General features: G+C 56.6%; 1 protein-coding gene across 1 annotated transcript; it reads left to right on the top strand.

Moving 5' to 3' along the window:
- Nucleotides 1–1,458: 1,458 nt before the first annotated feature.
- LOC308200981 (uncharacterized protein) lies at nt 1,459–13,776 on the top strand. The gene is made up of 2 exons (XM_080607641.1): nt 1,459–8,482; nt 8,698–13,776. The coding sequence occupies exon 2, from the start codon at nt 9,499–9,501 to the stop codon at nt 10,699–10,701; it is 1,203 nt and encodes a 400-aa protein (XP_080463767.1). The 5' UTR covers nt 1,459–8,482; nt 8,698–9,498; the 3' UTR covers nt 10,702–13,776.
- Nucleotides 13,777–22,749: the final 8,973 nt, after the last annotated feature.

Genomic DNA, 22,749 nt, shown 5'->3' with positions numbered 1-22,749 from the left:
GCCTTTTTATTTTACTGGTTATTATTCCTCGCTGGAAACAGAAAGAAAAAGCTATCACTCTGTATTTTTTATCAGGTTTCAGCCACTCTGGCTGATGTTCAATAAAAGAAAAGCTATCTCTGTTAGAGATGAGTAGCCCTTTACAGAGCAGTCATTGCCTACAAAGTAACCTTTAAGCACCTGGCTGTCTCTTAAGTTAATGCAGGTAGAGGATGGAGAGGAAGTTACAGTCACTTCTCTATGTTTGAAAAATGCAGCTATTTCTCCTAAAATTCAGCAGCCAGCCGCACGCGTTGATTGGTTTCGTTGATGTTGCCGTTCCCAGTTTTCATGAAATCACGGCACAAAGTGGCGTGGCAGGGCCCACACATCCCATGCAGCGTCCCTGCAGCACCTGCTGCCCTCAGGGACCAGCACCAGGATCAGGCAGGGCAGAGCACGGGATGCGAGGCTCCACGATGGCCAAGAAAAAAGGGAAATCCGTGTGTCACCCACCGCCCCTCTCCATGCACCTCCATCCCCATAGGCACTGAGCCATGTCAGCAGGGACAAAACCCCCGTGGGTTTGCTGGCCCGGCTCTATGGAGAATGGGGAGCACTGGAAAAAACCTCAGCCCTCCCCATGCGACCCGATCCACGGCTGCATCCTGCCTTAAGAGGTTCAGGTTTTAAGGTCCCCCCGGCACCTACCCCATAAGTGACAAGCAGCTGTCAGCAGCTCACAGGGGGCTCCGGCTGCCTGCAAATTTCCGCATTAAAGCTGTAAGCTCTCATGCCTCACTTGGGACCAATAAAACAGGATAGGGTAGAGGCTGTCGTGATAAATGGGGCATAAATCACACCTCCCCCTGCCCCCTCCCCTTCCAAGGGGGGGGGTGGTACTGCCAGAGCCCCCCCCGGGCCCCGCTTCAATACGCCCCGACAGGTCCTCTCCTGCCTGCGCAGTCAATTAGGACTTCATCAGAAATCAATTTGCAAGGCCCAGCTGAGATGTACCTATAGATCAGGCGATGCCAAGTGATTATTACACTAATGGAATATTCCATTGATTAATTGAATATTTAAGTCCTGAAATGTTAGCCCCGCTGTCTTATCCGCGCCCTGTTCCCGAGCCGAGCAGCAGAGACACCGCACCGGTGCGAGGAGCCAACCTCCAGCCTTGGGCTTTTTGGGGCGAAAGACAGAGGGTTTGGTGCTGATCACACAGGGGGCGTTTTTCCCTCTGTGACAGAGTGCCCTGAGCTGTTCCTCAGCTGGGGCAGCAAGCACCCTGTACTTTCTGGCACGGGGGGCTTGGGCGCTTGTCCTGACTTCTCCACGAAAGCCCCGGGGGGGCAGAGGTGGCCAGGTGCCTCCTGCGGGGGGCTCCCAGGTTAGCGGCTGGGTGAAACACCTGTGTAAGTGCTTTGCTGGACTAGGGCCATAATGACCGAGAGAGAGAAATGAGACGGAGACGGGGAAGGAGGGAGGGACGGGATCAGGAAGAGGAGGAGAGGTGTGCTGCAGCTGGAGTAATCATCACGGAAGGGCCCGGCGGTGGGTTAAGGGATATTCCCCCCGACTTGTATTACACGGGAACTCCGCGGAGAGCCATTAACATCATGAGCAAGAGAGAGGGCTCCTGATCTCTCCACAGAGCTCCCACGCCAGGCAGAGGGGCTCCTTCCCCAGCTTGAAGTGTGCCCATGCCCAAACCCTAGGGTTGGCTGCTGGAAGAAGCAGCCACCCGACCCAGAAAGGTGCCCAAACAACTGGAAGGGAGCATGTGGAAGACAAACCCTGTGCCTTGCTTCTGGCTGGAGAAGATCAGGTGTCCCCTCTGCACCCCAACCTCACAGCTCCATCACCCTCAGCATCATTGAGGTCTCCCCATTTCCCCTATTGCCCCCAAAGCATTTTGGGGTCTTTGGCCTGAGCAGTAGAACCTGCATTTCTCCTGTCATGGGAAGCAGCATTTTCCCCCCTCCCGTTTACATACGTGTTTTTTTTCTGAACAGGAAGGTAAAAATAAATAGAGAGGAAAAACAAGTATTGATGGAACAGCTCTCTTCTCCCTTCTAGATTTTCTTCTCGCTGAGAGATCTGACCTTTCAGCAGGAGCTCCAAGAAACCTCCAGGAAATGTGCCTTGCTGGCATTTGCCATGGGTGAAGCGCTGGGAGCTGTCAGCCCCTCGCCCAGGAGACAACGCTGAGACATTCATTAACCTGCAGGCTCTGGGTGCCTTGGAGACCCCAGGAGCCTGGAAACTCCCCGCCGGTGAGATCAGGTTCTGAAAAGGTGCCTGAAATCCTGGTCCTCCCAGCTCATCCTTGCCAGGTCCCTGTCCTGCTGACACGGAAACTGGAGGGGAGGCAGAGAACGGGCTCGTGCTGTCAATAAGGGAAGGACGAGATGCAGAACGATGGACACCCCACCTCATCCGTGTGGCCTGGAGCTCCTTTGACCTCCCCTTAAGCAGAGGGACACATGAGTCCCACAGCGAAGGTGTTAGAGCAGCAGACAGACACGCTGGGGGAGGCACACCACCTCCTTCTCCCCCTGTGCAGGAAGCAGAAATCTCTTTGGTGAGCCCCAAAACACAGCCCCTGGGGCAGGAGGCAAGGCAGGACCGGCAGGAGGGTCAGTGCCGAATACCACAGGTAGGTGAAGCAGCGGACAGTGCCCATGTGCTTGTGGGGAGAAGAGAGAAAATCGCCAGGACTGGACTTGCCTCCTCCAACAGGAGGCTGTCCTGCCCAGCAGAGAGCTGCCCTGCTGCCCCACGTCCTCCTGCCCCAGGAACCTCAGCTTCAAAGCCAGAAGGCGGGGAGAAAAGTGGAGGTAGCGAAACCACGGCGTGAAACACAAGGAGAGTTCAGGCTGATAAATATTTCAGGCTGACAACTATTCCTGTCCTTGGGAGTTCATTCATCAGACTCTCAGCAAGGCCTCCACGTCCCAGGACCATAAATACTCAGGCCTATTTTAACGACGCCTTTCGGTGTGGCTAATACCAAAATCACAGGAAACTTTTACAGCCCAACCTATATCCTTGGTTATTTCGGTGTAAATTATTGCACCTATAAAGGCTATATTCAAATATGCATCCGTTGTAATTACAGCCCCTGGCTGTGTGGGATCCTCCTGTAAGCTGATTGCACCTTGTTTTGATACGATTCCAGACAATGACAACAATTTGGAAACAATGGCAGGCATTAGTACCTCAGCGATACACACAGTCCCGAATCCACACGCAGGGAGAGCGTCTGCTGGCGGAGGGAAAGTCTGATCCCGAATCAGAAAGAACTGTTTGTCAGGAGCAGGACTCGCAGGATTAGCTTTTGGGCAGCATTTTGTAGTTTTGCCTTAAACTAGCTACAAACGGCTGGGCTGCCCCGACGCTACCACAGGCAGATGAGAAGCCCCAGGAGCTTCATGCTGAACGCCTCAGCAGGAGGGAACCACAGCCCTTCACCGAAACACATCCCTCCCCGCCACCGATGGCACGGAACGACAAAGGGGAAATTTGCTCTGCTCCTCTCTGTCCCACGAACAAATTCACCCCCGTACACCAGCCCCAGACTGTGACATCCCAGCACTAACCAGGCCCCTCTTCTCCTACCTCCGAGCACCATCTTGGTCTCGAGCTCTCCAGGCAGAGCCCTTGCCTACCGGGCACCCTTAAGCACATTTCATTCATGAATTAAGTCCCTGACAGCCTATATCTCCATGATCAATATGTTTGTTTATTAGCAGCAGCTGCTGTGTTTTAGCAAAACGGGAGGGCTCCAGCAGGAGCAGCGCACTCTAACCACAGCGCGGGGCCTGGGACGGGGAGGAGAAGGACCTCCTGATGGCAAATGGGAGCCGGGCTGGATAAGATTTCACGCTAATGACCCTTTAATTGAAATCGCTGCTCGGGACAGATTGCTCATCTCGGGGAGAGCTGCGCTGATGGCTCCCGCTTTGGCCACTCCTGAGACGAAGCCATTAACTCAGGAGCAGTGAACAAAAGCAAGTGAGGGGGATACGGGGAGGCCATCCGTCGCCAGCACAGCTGATCTGCATGCCCAAGAAGCCCAGGCCAGCAGCTGGTATAAATGGAGACCTACACAAAGGGAGGAGAGGGTGCGTGGCTTGCTGGATCTTCTGCTTTTTCTGCAGATCCAGGCTGGATGCAGCCCCTCCTCGGAGCAGGGCTGGCCCCATGTGCTGGTCTTTTGTGCTTAGGAAAGGGAAGGAGGACACCTGGATCTCCTCCCCACCTCTCAGTGTGGCTGTAGCCTTTGCTATGTGTTTGTTCCATCTTCCTCTCTCTCAGTCTCCCTGCATGGACATTGCAAAGCAGCAATGCCTGTCCGCCCTAATGCATCCCAGGCGGTGAGATGGACACAGAAAAGGAGGAGCTGGGGAGAAAGGAAAATCTTGGTCTCCTTTCATCTTGTGCAAGTGAAAAAGCAAATTCCCTCCCTGAGGTTCCTTTTCACTTTAAGTCCCCTGCCATGGTAGCAGGGCAGCATCATGCAGGAACACAGGCAGGGCTGGCCTTGTCCAGGCTGGAAGGGTTGGCACATGAGGGCTCTGCCCTTGGTTCTTGCAAAGTCTCTTCGGGCATCCCCACTGAGGTGCAGTGGTGAAAAAGCCAGTGATTAGGAGAAGTGGGCAGGTGTAAAAGCATGCAAACACCCGAAAATATCCACATGACTTTTGAGAGGCAAGGGTTTGCACCTGCCAGCCGTGCACCTGAGCGAGAGCATGCTGCTCCTGGGTGGCAGAGAGCTGCAGGAGATGCTGCAAGGAGCTGCCCACCACCCTGGGGGCCATGTCCCCCCCCTTCAGGAGGAAACCTCCCCGTCCCCTGCACCCTTCATGCCCCAAGGTGCTAATGAAACCAGGTTTGTCAGAATCAGGCAGCTCTTCTGGGCATGTTTGTTAAGTGGAAATGTTGATGTGCGTCTCTTGCAATGCAAAGAGAAGTCTGAGTGCACAGAAAGGAGGGTTACGGACCTGCTTTGAATGCATTTATTATTCCCATTAATTACTATGCCTGCTAAAGAGGACCAGCTGTTCTAGGAGGCTGTGGTACCAATTTATCAGGAGAAGATTCCAACAGAAGTCACAGAGTTTTCCTCTGAACTTGGGAGGATGGAAGATGGAGGTTTTTTAATTAGAACTTGTTATTAATGGGAACGTAGCAAATTAAAAATAGTCTCCCTCCCCCCTCCCTATTATACGAAGCTCTGATCTCAATTAGAAAGATCAGGGACTAACCACTGAATGGGAATTACTGAGATGAAAACTGATTGAAAGACAAAAAGCGAAGACGGAGGCATCGCGGGGAGAGAACGGGGACGGGGAACAATGAGCGGAGGCTGGCGGAGGCTGCGTGCAGCTGACGGGGGCAGAGGCTCAGCCAAGAGCTGTGGCTTTCTGCCTCCCCCTGTGGCGAGGACAGCCTGCAGGGATGGCTGTGAGCAAGTGTCCTTCGTAGCATCCCATCCCTCCTCCTCCCTTATCCTCCTCCCATCGCTGTAGGAACCCTTGCTCAGTTTGGGGGCTCCGTGCCCCCAGCTCTGCCCTCCTGCAAGAGCTCATCCTGCACCACCCCCCTGAGCTCATCCTGCTCTTTCCCAAACCCAGGAGCCCCAGGGATGCCCTGGAGCTCAGCAGGAGACCATCCCGTTGGTCCTCAGCCCCCTCCACTGCATGTATCCCCACGGTCCCAGCTGGGAGCAGAGGCTGGTGGCAGGGTCAGGCCCTGCAGGTGCACAGCGCTGGTTTGGGTGAGGCTTTGAGATCTGTTTGCTTTTACCAAGCCGAGCCGTGCCGCGCTGACCAGACCCATCTCCCACATGAAAAACTCAATTAATGACTTATTAGCGAGAACCTCTGCTGCTACCTTCTCCGGGCACCTGAGGACCAAGGCCCTGTCTTCCTTCCAGCAGATAATCCACGCCATATTCCGGGGCAGGCAGGGACCTCAGGCTGAAATTACAGCCTTGCTTACTAATTGCTGCATGTTCTCTCTCCGTAGGTATATCATTGCCAGCAATTAGTGCAAAATCCTTTCCCACTCTTGTTAAGTTCCTGTGCTGCAGTTAAATACTCCCAGATCCCATTTAAATGATTTCAAATGCAATTCATTCTGGCTCGTTAAATAATTCCACAGCAGTGTTTGTCGTCTTCTCTCTCTGTTTTCCAACAGCCACTTTCTCCCAGAAAGAGTGCGACAACTGAAGAACAGAGAGGAAAGGGAAAGAGAAAGAGATGGGAAAACTGAGAAATTTGGGGTCCATCCTCTGCACATACATTTTCTCTTACGTTTTCCCCCTCTTCTCCAGCTGTGACTTTCCTGGTAGCTGGATTTTGTGGGGGTCCACGTGCTGGTAAAGGGCTGCTCAGGTCCAGCTGGGCTCGCCTGGAGGGAGCCTTGCAGGTGGCTCTGTGGACATCTCGCTGTCTATTCCATGTGGGTTTCTCCCTCTTTGGAGCCTTATCCCTTCTGTCCCTCCCCTTTCCCAGCTTCCATCCCTCTGCTGCTGGTCCAGCATCCCAGGACACTGCCCACCCCACCCAGAAGAGACCACCCTTTGCCCCTGATCCCCCATTAGGTGCAGGTGCAGTGGAGGGGAGCAGGCAGGCTGGGCTGAGCTCGCTGCCTGCCATCTCCACCCGATGTGGCACCCCACAGCATTCATCTGCCACAAAACACAGCTTTCAGTCACAGCCGTGGGGTCCTGCCCTCGGACCAGGGCTGTCTCTGCCCCTTGAACACAACCCTCGTGCTGTCCTCCCCAGCACGGCCACATTTCGTCACCTTTTGGTTTCATTCCCTGGCGGCGCTGCCAAGTCTCACGTGTACACTACAAATTCCCAATACTCGGTATTTTCCTTAAATCTGCAGTGCCCCGAGACAGGTGATTCAGCAAGACTCAGCTTCCAGTTTACACCGAGAAATAAATAAATAAATAAATGAAAAGTTCTAGTTCTTGTGGCTGGGGGGGAAACAAATAAAAGCTGTGAGTGGTATTTGAGTACAACCTACTAGTTCCAGAGCCAGAAGGCAAGGGAAAAGAAAACAGGATTTAATGACGTTGTTTGAATTTGGAGACAAGGCTCCTGAGCTCCGAGCATCAGGGGTCAGCGCCACGGCATCGCTGTGCCCCCGTGCTCGATGGGAGGTGGAGGAGGTGGGCTGGCATCCTCCGGCTCACCAGGAGGGAACAGCACCCCGTCCATCAAGAATACCCAAACACCCGCTGCAATTCCAGCAGCGGCTTGTTCCCTCCCGTATCCGCATGAAATGCTGCTGCCTGAAAATGCTGACCTGCTCCCACCAGGGCTGGTAGGGGAAGCCAGCTCCGTGCGCAGCTCTCCGCAGTCCTCGAGCCCTGGGGGTCCCAGCCTGCTCGCGCGGAGCTGTGAAAAGGTTGCAAGCAAAGCAATTTCCTTCCTGCCATTCAGCAGTCCGCGGCGGTGTTTCTGGTTGGAAGTTTGTCGTGGCCCTTGGGTTGGCGAAGCTGAACGGCGCTGTATGAAAGGTGCTGGATCGCCGGTGATGAAAGGTGCGAGAAGAGAGCGCTGGCACCAGGAGGGCAGTTCCCGGGCTGCCTGCCGAGGGAGGGAGAGAAGTTCACGTGGGCAGAGGCATTCAGCGGGTGCAAAACTTGGCTTTGTATTTAATTGTGTTTGTCTGAGGGTTTCAGAATGAGTTTCAAGAGAGGGGCACGGATATGAGCCGCTTTGTTCCCAGGGTGGAGCGTGGCTTTGCTCCCAGCCAACGATCCTCCAGAAACGCTTTGATGAGAAATGTGAATTTAGTTGGAAGGGAAGGAGGCACCCAAAGAGACGAAAGCGACTTTCAGAAATGTCACGAGAGTGTTCACGCAGCAAAGTTTGCTGCTGAAAATTAACTCGAGTGGCCGCAGACCGGAGGCTGGGATGCCAGCTCATTGCCAGGCAGTCACGGGATGGTCCTGAAAAACACCTCTAAAATAAGTGGGGCAATGGAAGGGAAATCTCCGCCTGAAAAACGTGTGTCCCCATCTGTTAAACAATATTCAGGTGCTCCTGCATTTACGCTTTCTCCAGATTTATGCGGCGATGGCTTTCGAAGGCAGATTGTCTATGAGAAGAACAGATGGAGGGAGCAATCCTCCCATCCGAGCTCTGCACCAGGACTGAAGAAGTTTGTAATCTGCTTCTTGTCTGCAGAGCCAAGGCTCCGAATGAAGCCCCCTCTGCTCCAACGCGCTGGGTAGCTCAAGAACTTGTGGCAGAGCCCAGAAAACCCTGGTTTTCCTCGTCCTTTTTCTGCAGGTTTTTCCATCAGGTCCTGTTCTGTGAACGCAACAACGGTGCCAGGAATATTTTCTGTGTGAGCACCGAGAACATGGGGCGAAGAGAGCGGGGCAGCCAAGACCAAATTTCCTGCTTCCCCACAGGTACGGGAGAGCACTTTTCCAGATGTCTGCCTGCTCCCCAGGCTTCGTGCCACACGGGTGAGCGAAGCCTCCCGGGCTGCCAGCCCGCTATCCCCAACCTTTCATCAGCACCGAATTTGCTGCGAAATGGGAAAAAATCATTTCGCGAAAGCAAAATAATCCCCAGTCGCATCGGCGTCCCGGTTCTCCATCTCTCTGTTTCCTCTCTCTCTGTTGACATTCAAAGGAAAACAATGTGATTGTTAATTACAAACTGTTTTGAATGCATGCAGGAGACTGTTTCAGAGCCAGAGCCAGCCCGAGGCAGGAAGGCTGAGGACACGGCGTGTGCCGAGCTGCTTCAAAGGGCAGCAGGTTCCGCTGTAATTAATGCTGATGCAATCACCGTGCCAGACACGGGGTGGAAACCTTACCTTGCGCAGCTTCCCACCCGTCTCTTCTCTACCTATCCGACTTTACTTTGGGCCGGGTGGAAAACGCCGAAATACCAAGGGAGTGCTTTGCATTTCAAAGAAGTTGGTGCACAAGGGATGTTGTGATTCATTAGTTGTCCGTCAGCGCACCGGTGTGCCGGTGCCCGCAGATAAATCGGCAGCCCCTACTGGAATTCTTATGCTTGTCTTCTGCTGGCAAGTCCGAGGAGCAGGGAGCACGGGTGGGATTGAGGACACCAGCCCAAGGCTGGCAACTCGGCCCCCGTCAGGAGAAGGGCAGAGCTGGAGCTGGGTGCACCGGTTAATGCTCCAAAGCGTCGTTTTCCCCCAGCCCGGATGATCTTTTTAATCCCTTCGTGGTCCGTGGGGAAAGCACTGTCACAGCAGCCTGATGATGTGTGGGATGAAAGAGAGCTGTAAACACAGGGGTGGGTTGGGATACGGTAAAAAGGTAAAATATACAGGTATGGAGTGGTGTGCACAGTGACTTGTGCGTAGTGGGCAAGGCTGGAACAGGCTCAGGTGCAGCCACGGGGATGTGTGTGACACACGGATGGGGACACATGGATGGGGACACACGGAGCAGACCCAGGTGTGTGGCACGAGGGCAGCTGAGAAGCAGCAGCTCGGGGCGGAGGGATGCTCACAGGGCCCGGCACTGGCCCTGTGCACGGTGTGCTCCTGCCGTCCATGCTCCTGGCTCCAGGTGTACCTGGGGGCTGTTGGTGCACAGCAAAACCCGTGGGTCAGGAGAGGGGTGGCAGGGACAAGTACAGGTGGCAGAGAGGGGAGGAGAGGCAGAGAGGTTTGTGCTTCCACCCGCTCCCTGCTCTGCCGCTCAGAGGCAGCCGGGCTGGGCTGGCTGTAAGGAAGGAGAGAGCGCAAGCAGGCTCCTGCGGTGCTCCCTCCTCGCTCTGCTGCCCACACACTCCGCGGGACTGGGAGCTGCAGATTGGAAGGTGGCTGGTGAGCAGAGCTCGTCTCAGAGCCGAGCCCCGCGCCTCTCGGCCAAGGAACGCACAGCAGCCCCGGGCTGGGCAGGGAGAGGCTTTGGGGGGGGGATTTCCCCAGGGGACAGCTCCGGGGAGACCTTTCCTCAGCCCCCAGAAGAGCGTGGAGCAGGCAAGGGGGTGTGAGCCCACGAACGGGCTGCAGGGTGCCAGGACAGCGAGGAAAAGCAGAAATGTCCCGCGGGGCTCCGCAGGGCGCAGGGTGGCTGGCCAGGCTGTCTTCTCCTTGCCACCTCTTGGAAACTGCTGGGAAGGGGGCGTCCCTTTGCTCGGAGCCCCCCGAGCAGCTCTCACCCACCTGGTGACCGCCTTTTTCCCCTCCTGTCCTGCTTCCTCGCCCACAACCCTGCTACTGTTCAGCCAAACCGCCCAGGGCGCATCGCTGTCCCCTGCCCAGCTCACCTCCAGCTTTATCCCCCTGCACCTGGCTCCACCTCCCCAAAAAGGCTGCCCAGGAGCACCGCAGCTCCACAGCAGACCAAACCCTCCAGCGCCTCAGCTTCTCTGCCCACCCAACCCCATCCACGTGCCCCCACATCAGCACCTTCCCTCCCCCCGGCCCCCCAGCGTGGCATCGGGCCAGCGGTGCCCCCGCCTCCGCAGCCCCAGCAGCCTCCCTGAGCCCACTGCCATCATTTCAGACCCCCCCACCCCGGGCCCCGACCGCCAGGAGTGGGACCACCGGTGGCCGTGGCCTCGCTCCGCGTTGTGGCTGCGCTCCTCCTCCTCCTCTGCTCGCAGCCTTCCTCCCACGGGAGCGGTGACTAATGCCGCTCGCGCACGCTCCTCCGCGGCGTGTTGTGCATCATCCCGCGGGGGTGTGCGAGGGTGAGGAGCGGGCGCGGGCGGAGGAAGGGGGGGAGAGCTGGTGCCAGAGCGTGAGACAGGCTGGGGAACCTGCTTGGGGGCTCGGGGAGGTGGGGGGGGGACGGCCCGGGGGCTGCGTGGCAGCAGCAGGGCGCAGCCGGGGCTGGGGACGTCCAGGTGGCACTTGGAAGGGGGATGTGGTTCACGGGGTGTTCGTCGTGAGTGGGGTGAACCTGGAGGAGCTGGGAGCATTGGGAACACTGGGAAGAGCACTCTGCTGGGTGGTTTTATTGGAATCAGGTGAGAAAGGGGGAGTGGGAGGTCAGGGAGAATGGCTGAGGGTAAATAGGAGACAGTGGGGTGGCCCAGCTCTGCACGGTGTCCCTTTTGTGGGCTGCTCCATCACCTGGGGGTGTCAGACCCTCAGGAAAAGGAAGTGTCCTGGGACAGACACCTTAGGGAGCTTTCTCTGCCCCAGCTGTCCCGCCAGCCTCCCTCCAGTCCCCACACAGGGCAGTGCCTTGGGGACCTGGGGGACGCAGGGTGCCGAGGGATGCGGGGTGCTGAGGGGTGCAGGAGGCAGTCCCAGAAATCCAAATCCACACAAATTCTTAACCCAGCCAAGGAAAACCACGTTGCACTGAGGTTTTCTCTCACCTGCAGCGGCCCATCCAGCCTCGGGTGCCTGTGTGCCATTTATCTGTGCACGGGCGCTCTCGCGGAGACCTTGGGGGTGGCTCCCAGGGGCTGCAGGCCTGCAGCCAGGGCCGCCCTTGCTCCCTGGGGTGACCACAGCCAAGAACATCTCAGGTTTTGGCAGCAGGATGGGTACCAGCAAGCAGGCTACCAGGTACAGCAACGCCCCAGGTACAGCAACCCCCCCCCCTGCTCCCGGGACATCCAGGAGCGAGACCCTTGGCCCTCGTCCTTGTCACCCCGCCGAGGGGAGGCCAGGAGGCTGCAGGAGGGAGGCCGGGCGGTGCGTTTAAACAAGCCGGCTTTAACACGGCTCTGTTTTCCAGGCACAGGGGGGTGGTTTTCTTTACAAGCCCACTTAAGAGTGGAGGAAGGCTGCAGGGCCGGCGTCCCAGCGGGCTCCGGCGCCCCGCGCTGCCAACCGCAGCCCCGCGAGCCCGCGGTAATGGCCTAGAGAGAGGGGGAGAAAGCCAGAGCCGTCTGCTAATGCGAGCAGAGCAGACAGAGCTGCCCGCCGCTCCTCGCCCCCTCCTCCTCCTCCTCCTCCTCCTCCTCCTCCTGCCTTCGCCTGAGCCCTGCCCAGATGGTCAGCCTGGATTTTGGGGCCCTGGGGGGGCTGGAAGGGGATGGGGTTGGGATGGGGTTAGGGATGGGATGGCAATGAGGTAGGGATGGGGATGAGGTTATGGAAGGGGATGGACAGGCAGCTGGGGCGGTGGGTACGATAGGAAAGGCTGTCACTGAGAGTCTGGGTGGCAATGTTAGGGAGCAAGGGACCACGAGACCCTCCTGCACCTTTCCTTCTGCAAAGCTGGTGTGCTAGCAGCCACACGGTGCCTGCACAGAGCCTACACAGGGTCAGAGATGTCCCATCTGCCCAGCATGTCCTCGGGCTTGGAGGTGGGAAGGTCACCGGCAGGTGAGCCTGGCTGCAGAGGACGAGACGTTAGCAGGTCTGCCCGTTTGGAAGGAAGCGGGGTGCTGCCTGGTGCGACCTCACAGCGGGATGCACCAAGCCCACGTCGCTGACAGGAGGCAGGCTCAGTGCTCACAGCCTTGGTGCTCCTTTTTATCGGCAGCGTCACCCTCAGATGGGACAGGGATGGATGCAGGGCACAGGGCGCAGCGGTTCTTTGCCCAGCTCTCACCAGAAGCACGCCCTGGGACAGTTTAGGTATGCTGAAAGTGTCCAAGCCTCTGTTTGCAAAGTTCCCAGGTGCAGCAGTCGGCAAATATTGAAGCAGCAGGTCAGCGTCTGCGCTGACTTAGAGAATTTCTCAAGACCTAAAGAATCCCCTGAAAAGCCCCCAGGCCTCACACCCCACCACCGGCCCAGTGACCACAGGAGGCGCGAGCCAGCAGCGGTGGGGATCGGTGTCATAAACCAGCAGCAGCTGCTGGAGCCCCAGGCAGGAGGTTTCTTAGAGGGTCCTGAGCATTTTTTGGCACCTCCAGACACAAAAATTGGACCCCCAGGAACGCCCTGTCCTGGGCCGCCTCCATCCATCACATCAGGGCAGGCTCACCCAGAAGGGCCTCAGGGTTCCTGGCAGCCACGAAGCACTTGGTGAGCTCCTACAGGCTGTTCTCCGCTCCAGGCTGAGCCCCTCAGCACCAGGCGGTGGTTTTGGCACCGAAGACGGAGCAGACGCTGCCTGCAGCTCAGCGGCGCTGTGCAGGGACTGCTCGCAGGGGTCTGCTGCAAGCAGGTACCTGGCCAGGTCCCCTGCTCGGGCACCATCTACCGACACCCCTGCTCCCGGCAGTGTAATCAGAGGTTTGTGTCAGCTGGCGACATGAGGCTGAAATGAAGACAAATGAGAGCAGAAGGAATGAAGAAAAAAAAAAATAAAAAGAAAGAAATCCCTCTTCCAAACACATTTGAACTCAGGATGAAAAAACAACTCGGCAGCGAGGGTTTCTTTTCTTCTTCTCCCCAAACTTCAAGAACTCAAATGTGGGTGTGAATATCACTTTAAGGATTTATAAAATGACACATGGCCTCACCTGTCAGCATGCCAAAATCTGAATGTCGGTTTTAATTACACCGAATATTTTACTTTCTTATGCAGAGGCATAATCAATTATCTTATTTAAAGGCATTACGATAATGTGTGTGTAAAATGGAGCCATTCCCTGTATTGCATTAGATTCTCTAATTATAGGAGAATGTTTGGAGCTAAAATGTCAGCCTGTCATCTGGCGGGTGTGTAATTCATGATCTGCATTCGCCGGCGCGGATGGAACTGACAAAAATTGCATCCATTCCCTTCCACAGCTTTGGCCTCAAATTTGCCTGGTCTGGAAGTGACAAATCCCCCCCACCCATCAGCACTGAATACAGAAAGTCCTGTCCCATCTGATCCCATCTCATCCCATCCCATCACATCCATCCCACCCCACCCCACCCTATCCCATCCCATCCATCCCAACCTAACCCATCCCATCCCAACCTAACCCAACCCATCTCATCCCATCCCATCACATCCATCCCATCACATCCATCCCACCCCACCCCAACCCACCCCACGCTATCCCATCCCATCCCATCCCATCCCATCCCATCCCATCCCATCCCATCCCATCCCATCCCATCCCACCTCATACCATCCCCAACACTGTAGGGACCTGACTTCAAACAAGTGCTTCCTACTAGTGGTTATTTGTAGCTAAACCTCGGTGTGCCCAGAGGGCACCTGTGAAGCACATCCCATGCTCTGGCTGAGCACAGCACCGTCAGGATGTGTCCAGCACCGTCCTCCCACCCCTCCTGGTGGGAGAAGCCAAGGCAGGAGCGGCAGCGGGGCAGCACGTTACTGCAGAAATCATCGGGGACTCTTATCCGCCCTCCTCTGAATTACTAATAACGAGCCCCCTCCAACTCCCTGTTATTAAAGCAGAGGGATTAGATAAAAATAGTGCCTGTTTCTTGGGAGCCCAGCCCTTTCTGTAAGCATTACCCACGTGGAAGCAGCCCAGAGGCTTCCCTCCTGGTTCCAGCTAGCTGGTTTCTGCAGGGAAGCTCGTGGTCCCGTCTGTGCTGTCCCCTCGGGGTCAGCACCCACGCGGGGCAGCAGGGGGAGAGGAGCCCCTTTAGAATCAGGGGAAGGACAGGCTTGGATTTTTTTGGATTATTATCCATTAATTATGCAGCTTTCGCAGTGAAGGAGGAATACGGCACTGGATGCCGTCAGACAGCACTTTTAGAGGGCACCCCAGGGGGTGATGAAGCTGCCCGCCTCAGCTGGGCACCATTTCAAGTCACAGCAGGAGCGGGGTGAAATCTGGAACTGCTCTGACAGCACCACACTGGTGGTGGTGATGCACACAGGACGAGGGGCAGCGAGGACCTTCACCCTAGGCATGACACCTCAGCAGCACCATGGCGAAGAGGATGGTCCTGACGATGAAGAGGATGGTCCCAAAGAAGAAAACGGAGGAGTCGGGTGTGCTCCTGGGCTCTGCTCATCGCCCCTGCACCTCCAACCCATGGAGATGGCAGCCCTGGCACCGCTTCCAGCTTCCCTCTCTCCCCCTGGCACACGGGTTTCATAATGGAGGCATCCCAAAGCTGCCAAGGAGCCGCGTCATGCCATTAAGAGGCTTATTAAAAAGTGATGCTCCGATTTAACACCTATTAGCCAGCACAGCGCCCTTCCTCTGCGCGGGGGAGCCTGCAAATGGAAGCCCCGGCTCCCAGCAGAACCCTAAGTGGCCGAGTTTAACTTTATGGCTCCAATTAGAGGCAGTGCTAAGGCAGCCCTGGCGCTGTGGATTTATTAACACTCATCCAGGAGCAGACTTGAGCAGGGCTGTGCCAGCCCTGTGCCCTGTGCCACCGCGGTGCCACATCCCCGCCGGGGCACGGCGCAGGAGCAGGAGGAGAGCAGCCACCTTCCAATCTGGAGCTGTTTAAACAGCCTTGCGTGTTCAGGGATGTTTACAGGCCACTTTTGCCTAATAAAGTCATTTTTTCTAGCAGCTCACATCACCCTAATTACTTGTCACAATAATGCGAGACAGCTCTCGTGCGCTGCGCTCGCAGGGCCAGCAGGAGAGGCATGGAGACATCCCGCAGCAACTTGGGCACGGCCCCGCAGCCACCTCCATCCCCAGCAGTGGGACTGGGGACATGCAGCCCCGGCACCCTGCAGCCCCAGCACACCTCGGCAGGGCCCAACCGGGTGCGGGGGCAGGAAGGAGGGCGATGGAGGGGCACAAACGGGCTCAGAGGATGGAGATTTGGTGTCGCGCGTTCCCAGCCCCAGCGCTCGAGGGGATTTCCCCGTGCACCTGCGCTTTCCCGTTTCCCCATCACAGCCCCATAAATCGGCAGCCCCAGCCCCTGCGGCCCGGTGATGGGATGGGAGCAGCATTTCGGCATCTTGCTGCTGCCCCGGGACTGCAAACCTCACACTCGGGTGTCTGTCCGTCCTGCAGCCCTTGGCCAGACAGACACCCCAGCCCTGAGCCACCAGGAAGGGCCAGCCCAGGAACTGGTTTCAGAGCTCACCTCCAGCACAAATCCAGGGGCTCTGGGGACACCCACTGCTCCATTGGACCCCCATAGCTCACCCCCTCCCTTGCTGCCCCTCCAGCCCCCCTAGGCAGCAATAAAAGCCCAGGCAGGGTCTCCTTGCTGCAGCTCCCTCCCCATCCCCATCAGCCCTTGTCACCCGGCGTGCCCCCGCCAGCTCGCCGTCATTTCCCCGCAATGAGCGACATCCAGCAGCTCTTCTTCCCTCTTCGCTCGGCCAAACAAACAAGCAAACAATCCCGGGCCCTCACAACCAGAGGAAAATTAGTAGCAGGTGAAAGCAGGCTTTAAAGAAACCAAACTGTTCCTAACGCAGCCGGGGAACAATGTTTCTTTCCCCTCCCTTTTGCTGTTCTGGGGTTTGTATGGAAAAAAAAAAAAAAAAAAAAAAAAAAAAAAAAAAAAGCACGGGGAATGCTTTTTGGCTTTTCCTGAGCAAAGCACACATCTAAAGGAGAGGGAGCTGTGTCCCCCCTGCTCCCGGCACGGCTGCCATCAGCCACCTTGGTGGGATCCAACCCCCAGCCCCGTGCGAAGCTCTGCGAAGTGGAAACTAATGGAAACAAACAAAAACTTCATTCCAGCTTAACTCGAACTATTTCGTTTCGTTCTCGGCTTGCTTAACTTGCTTTGTTAAGCCTTTAAAAAACAAGGAGGATCAACTGCAAAGCCTCAGCCCCCAGCATCTGGGAACAACAAGTCCGAAGCCTGGGTTCCAGACAGGCTCCCGCAGCATCTGGCTGTGGTCGCAGGCTGCCCGAGAAATGCTGCAATGTCTTGGAGCCGAAGCGAGCCGCGGTGCTCGCCTCCAGTCCTTGGGTAGCTTTTGTTCTCCCCGGCACTATTTGCTCCGCGTTTGCTTACACGGAGAAAAGCCCCCCCGCTCCGCTCCCCAGCACGTATTGGAGGTTACGGGGTATTTATAGCTCAGCTGAGCTTGCTAAACGCCTTCTTCTAGGAAAACAGCTACACACGCCGCCTGTCCCGACTCCGCTTAATCCCTCTCGCCCGGCTGCTGCCACCGGGGACCCAGCAGGGGCTCAGCACCACCCGGGTCCAGATGGGCACCGGGTTCAGTTTGGGGACACCACCGGCATGGTGGGAGCAGCCAGGGAGCCCCAGCCGGAGTGGGACAGCTCCGGGAATCACACGGATGCACAGGAGGAGCATCCCAATGCTGGAGGACCCCACTTTTTTCCTCCAGGTACTGCCTGGACGATACCAGAGCGGAGCCAGGAGTGCCACCCCCTGCCTGCCCCCCGGCTGTCCCCAGGGCAGCTCCGAGGCCACCTCCATGCCCCCGTCTGGCAGTGCCCATCACAGCTGGCACGATTTACTCACCAAGCTTTGCTCACTGCACGTGGGCACAGCTCGGGGCTGTCCCCGGGATGCTCAGATCCCCCCTCACAGCTGCCTTGGCTGAACGCTGCTCGGCTCCCTTTTAACGTATAGGAGGGAGACGGCTGAGATCACTGTGGGGTTTTATTGCCAGATTTGGCAGCCTTTTCCTATTTGCTTGGATTGAGATATAAATTGAATTCGGTTTTCTCCTGCTGACTCAGTTAGCTGTTATAGGAATAAGCGTCTGGTAATGTACCAGAGGGGAAAGGTTTCTTTTTCAGGTGCGTGCGAGGTGGGGTTCGCCGTGCCCTGCCCCGCGTGTTCCCAGTGGGGCTCTGCACGGCCGAAGGCTTCTCCAGCTCCTTCCCTTCACCAGCCAGCCGCAGCCACAGCTGGCTGGGGGATTTTTTTGGTGGCATCCTGGCTCCTCTTTCCCCGAGCCCTGCAACGTCTCGGCGCAGAGGAAACCGAACCTGCAATGAAATCATTTCCTAAACCCTGCTCCCCACCCGTATCGGTCACCTCCCTGCGAAGAGCACAGCAAAGCGGTCCTGGGGCTCTTTGGCCGCCCCTGCAGCCCCCCCCTGCCGAGGAGCCTTCAAGCCCCCTCCACCCTCGTGCCCTCCACCCGTGCAGCCCAGCACCGGCTCCGGCTCCCCAGCACCCCTCAGCCGTGCCACCAGCGGGGACTTTTCACGGCAAACCCCTAAAACCCTCCCATGCCCGGCTCTCGGCGGGGGCTGCAGGTCCTCGCGGCATCCCTGAAGCCACAGCACACTCTGCAGGCGCTCCCACCGCAGTGCTCACCCCAAAACTTCCCGGGGTCCCACCCTGCATCACCGCTTCCCTGATCTCCATCCGCCCCTTACACCCTGGGGACGGTGACAGCGGGCTGTGGAGGGGCCCCTGCGTGGGACAGATGACACTTTTGGGGACACGGTGGCTGCAAGGATGCCAGAGCCACCAGGGATGCTCCTCAAGAGCATCCCACAAACTTCAACGCAGCGAACCCACAGCTGGAGCCCCGAAAGGCAACAATGCCCTTCAAGACGCTAAAATAGCTCCCAGGTGTGAAAACTAAGCAGAAAAAAACAGCACATTTTCTCTCCAAAGGGTTTTGTTGGTAAAGGCACTGGGCAGCAGCGGGGTCTCTCAGCTGGACCCGTCCGCCACGCGTGTCTCAGGCACGTGCGCCTCCGGCAGGTCTGTAAAAATAGAAATAATAACAACCTCTTCTCTCTTTGCTGCCTGGTTGGATAAATAGCTTAATTAGTTAATAAGGGGTTTAATTTGTTGTGTAGCTGCGTGAAGAATTCGCAGAGGGCGAGGTAAGTCGATAAGTCAAAGAAATGAGCCTTAGTGGGAGCCTGGGGAGGGGAGGGCTGGCTGTGCCGTGGCGCTGTGCGCCCACCACGACCAGCTGCTGATGGCAGCTCTGGAACGGGGATTTCATCAGCCTGGCGCGGCTGCCCCTACGTGCTCTTCCCTTACCCTGGTGTAATGGCAGGAGCTGCCCCCATCGCCCAGTCCCCTTGGCTGGGCTGGCCAGGGCACTGTGTCTCTGCCCCACCCAAAACTCCCTGCCCGCTAGCACCCATCCACAGCAACGCCTAAAATTACATAAAATGTGTCTCTGCTGGGTGCCAGGGGTGAGCGCTGTTAGATGGAGAGGAGCAGGACGGAGGAGATGGGCTCCGGCACTGCCCTGGGGTGGCTGCTAGCTCCCAGCCCCAGGGGAAGCCCCAAGGCTTCTCCCCAGCCTGCTGCAAGCCAAGGGAAAGCCACAGCAAAACTCTTGTCCCCCACCATGTCCCCTTTGGGTGCCACTGGAGGTAATTCCCAGCTTGACGCCTCGCCAGAGGCAGGAGGGAGGCCCCAGCTCCAGGAAAGACAAAAGGGCTCTTTCTTCATCAGCGTTAACCTCAGGCAGCTCTCGAGAAAAATCCCGGGCAATTAGCGGAGCATAAGAAGATTTATAATTGAAATGGAGTTTGTAGCACTACAGGCGGCTCCCTCGAAAGACATCTCTCATCGCAAAGAAAAAATAAAGGGGAGAGAAGAATAGAGAGAGGCAGAGGGGGAGAGAGAACTAGTTAAAGAGTTTAAAAACCCCGACCAAAACTCCATTTAGTTTTAACATTGCATGATAGCTTTCATAATTCAGAACAAAGTGCAAAGCTCTTTAATGAGGCCATTAATGACCCTTTAATTTACTCCACCAGGGCTGAATTCATAAAACATTTATGTTCCATTTACACAGGATTTTCCTGAGACTCTCCGGGGCAAGTCCCCATCACAGAGCAGGTGGGATGAAACAGAAGGCTCTTCTCTTCTCTTCCTCCCCTCTCCTCCCTTCTTCACCCTTTGCTGAAGCTCTGCGTGTGTCTTTTAATTCTGCTAGAGAAGCTGCGGGGACCCTGGAGGGAGAAGAGCCATTTCTGACCCTTCTGCATAGTAAACAGATGCTGAGCACTCTCTTGTATTTCTGCTCTAGGAAACGTGAAACCCTTTTAAGATCTAGCTGGAGCATCAAAAGCCAGCCTTAATATTTTTATTTAATTTTTTTTTTTTTTTACATCGTTACAGCCCAGCTCCGGTTCGACACTCGCCTGCCTGCTGGGAGAGCTCTCTGTTGCGATACCAGGTTTGCTTTTGGGTCATCTCAAAGCACCCAGGGACGCGTGTCCTGCCTGATTTCCAGGCTGCTCCCCCCCGGTCAGGGCGGCGATGGGGAGGCTGGAAGGATGCAGGTGGGTACCTCGGCGGCTGCTGGCTCCTGTGCCTGCTGGACGGATGGATGGCAGCCCGGCCAGGCTCAGCAGAGGTCCCTCAGCACGATGCTGGTAGAGGTGGGCTCAATGTATTAACATTTCTCATCCCAGCAGATGTGGAAAGCTCGGAGGGCACACGGGGAACAGGGGTGGTCATGCCCCACTTGCAGGCGATGCTCCAGCTTGGCTGTCTCTTGATCCAAACAGCTATTTTTCTCACCAGTTTTTCTTCTTTTAAAGGTTTCGAGCAGGGAGAGACACCCAGGAAGGTGTAACCGCTTGCATCGGCTGAAAAACCTTTAAAAAAAATAAAAAATAAAATGTCTTCCTAGTTTATTGCAAAGATCTCACTCTCTTTTCTCCAGAAAACGTCGGTTTCAAGCACCTTCTGCTAAGAAGGGCCATTAATCCTTGCAGCTGGGCTCTTAGCACCTGCAGCTTGCTCTCACCAGCCTCAGGACTGTTGAGCACCCTGCTCTGCTTCTGCCTTTGACTTACAGAGGGTTTCTCACAACAGCAGGCCAACACCCATGGCAAACTGGACTTCTCCGGGTACCCGCACTGTTCCCAGGGGGAATCCTGCCCACGAGCCGGGGCAGGGCCTTTTTCCCCATAGCACTTGCCCTCTTCCCCTCGGATCCAGGTTGTTTTCCCTCTCGTTTCCTCACCTCTGGTTGTGCTGACGCAGGTTGGAAACCCGACAGACCGTGGAGGCACTGACACCGCTCGCGTCGGCGCGCCCCGTGAGCCATGCTCCTGCTTCGCAGCTCACAGCAGCGCTGCTGCTGACGCCCTCGGGAAGGACCCATCAGCGGGAACACGCACGTGAGCCACGGCGGTGCTCATCAGCACTGGGCTGCGCTCGTGGGGTTGTTTTTGTAGGGTCTCCGGCACGCGCTGGGATCAGAGCAGCAGGTTGGTGGTCGCGGGGTCATCTCTGACTTTGGGGGAAGGAAGAAGAGAGGAAGATTGCCCGACCTACCTGGCTCACTCATGCAGAACTGCTTGGCAGCGTAGGGTCAGGTTTGTCAGAGCACTTACATCACAGAAGGAATTACGGCCAAAAGAAATGTAAAGCACGGATAAAAACAAACAACAACAACAAAACCTAACCGGAGCTACACGCGCCAAGGGGGAAAAGTAGGACACCATTTTCCAAGGGCTCTAAGTGAGGTTGGAAACTTGCACTCAGAACTGATCTAAGCACTAGAAGTGCCGGGAGCCTGACATGATAAAGGGGTAAAAACGGTCCCAAAGCATTCAGGGCCGGATCGCCCGGTGGAGCCATGGTGGTGCTGGGGCACGAGGCCGGTGACGGGGAGGGAGCAGGCGGGGGGAGACGGGGCAAAATGGGGGTGGTGCAGCCGGCAGCAGGAAGGGATGCTCTGCAGCCCCGTGCGGAGGTAGGATGCACCTGGTCCTTAGAAAAGGTTGTGGAGCACAGGGGTGAGAGAAGCTAGATTTGCTGGCCAAAATCAGCCCCCAGTAGAAAGGAAGAGGCACAGAAGGGCACTGAGGGGACCCCTAGGACGGAGCTGGCTGTGCACAAGGCTGGCAGTGTGCCTTGTACATTTGTACAGTGACAGCTGACTGACAGCAGGGAAAGGAGCCAGGTCAGGGAGCACAGGGACCTGCTGTCACGGGGGGGAAATGGTTTAAATACATTTAGTGAAAACAAAAACTCCCCCTTGCACACAGAGCCCCTGACATCGCGTAAACGCGCAGCTCCCTGCTCCTCCCTCCCAGCTCCCCGCTGCTTACAAAACCCATCTCTAGGGGAACCCATTGCTGAAGGCTTCATTTTGCTTGGGTTACCCACGCCGAGCGTGCAGCCGGCCCCACGGGGTCAGGAACTGCAGGCTCCCGGAGCTGCCAAGCCTGCGCTAATTTCTTAATCGTGTCCAGGCGGCTCGCCTACCTCCAGGGCTCCGGGGGCTGGAACACCCGTGAGGGCACGCGGTACTCGGAGCCAACACACACCACCTTCACCAGGACCTTTCCATGCTTTAGCTGGGACCAGAAGCACACGGTTTCAGGCACAGCTGAAGGACACCTGCAGATAAATCCAGGAGCGACCCGAGCTCCTCCGAGCAGCCCCAGCTCTCTCTCCAGCACTGCAGCTCACTGCACGGCCACCTGAGGATCCTCAAGCATCCGTTTCCCTTCTGCTGCTTTAAACTCCCCAGGAGAGGGCAGCTGGACTGCTTCAAGCCTCAATTTGATCACTTCAGGAGGTGATCGAAACCCTCCAGGAGGGAGGCAGGGCTCCCAGGGTGTCTGTCCCACTGGGGGTCGGTGCTGCCTGAAAATCGAGGTGGTTTCACAGCTGAACCCCGAGCTGCAAACAGGGCAGGAGGCCACAGGGAGAGCCCCGCAGGACTGCTCTCCTTGGCACAACTGCTGGGTCTCCTCATCGGGAGCGATACGCTGGTATCACTGATATAATGGCGTAACTCTCCATCGGGGTAGCGGCAAAATGGATTTACAAGGGAGCCGTGCACGCAGGAACGGGCACTCATGCTTGCTAATCCCTCACAAGCCTATAATTCGGATTCTTTTTTCCCCCAAATAATAAGTGCAGATCTGTTAAGGCCCCATCGCTCGCTGCATGCTAAATTCCTTTTCTCCCTGTCTGGAACCTGCTGCATGCCCTACAGGTCGGGGGGGACAGGGGAGACGTGCCAACTCCCGGCCCATACAGTGACAGATGTAATGGTGCGGGCTGAAC

Source organism: Anser brachyrhynchus (assembly GCF_964034855.1).
Source record: "Anser brachyrhynchus genome assembly, chromosome: 11".
In the NCBI taxonomy this organism is placed as follows: Eukaryota; Metazoa; Chordata; class Aves; order Anseriformes; family Anatidae; genus Anser; species Anser brachyrhynchus.
Note: the sequence above shows the minus strand (reverse complement) of the source record. Positions and strands in the feature narration are given on the sequence as shown.

What these genes read in the sequence shown, in the direction of transcription:
- LOC308200981 (XM_080607641.1), top strand. Translation starts at nt 9,499, where the DNA reads ATGCTCACAGGGCCCGGCACTGGCCCTGTGCACGGTGTGCTCCTGCCG.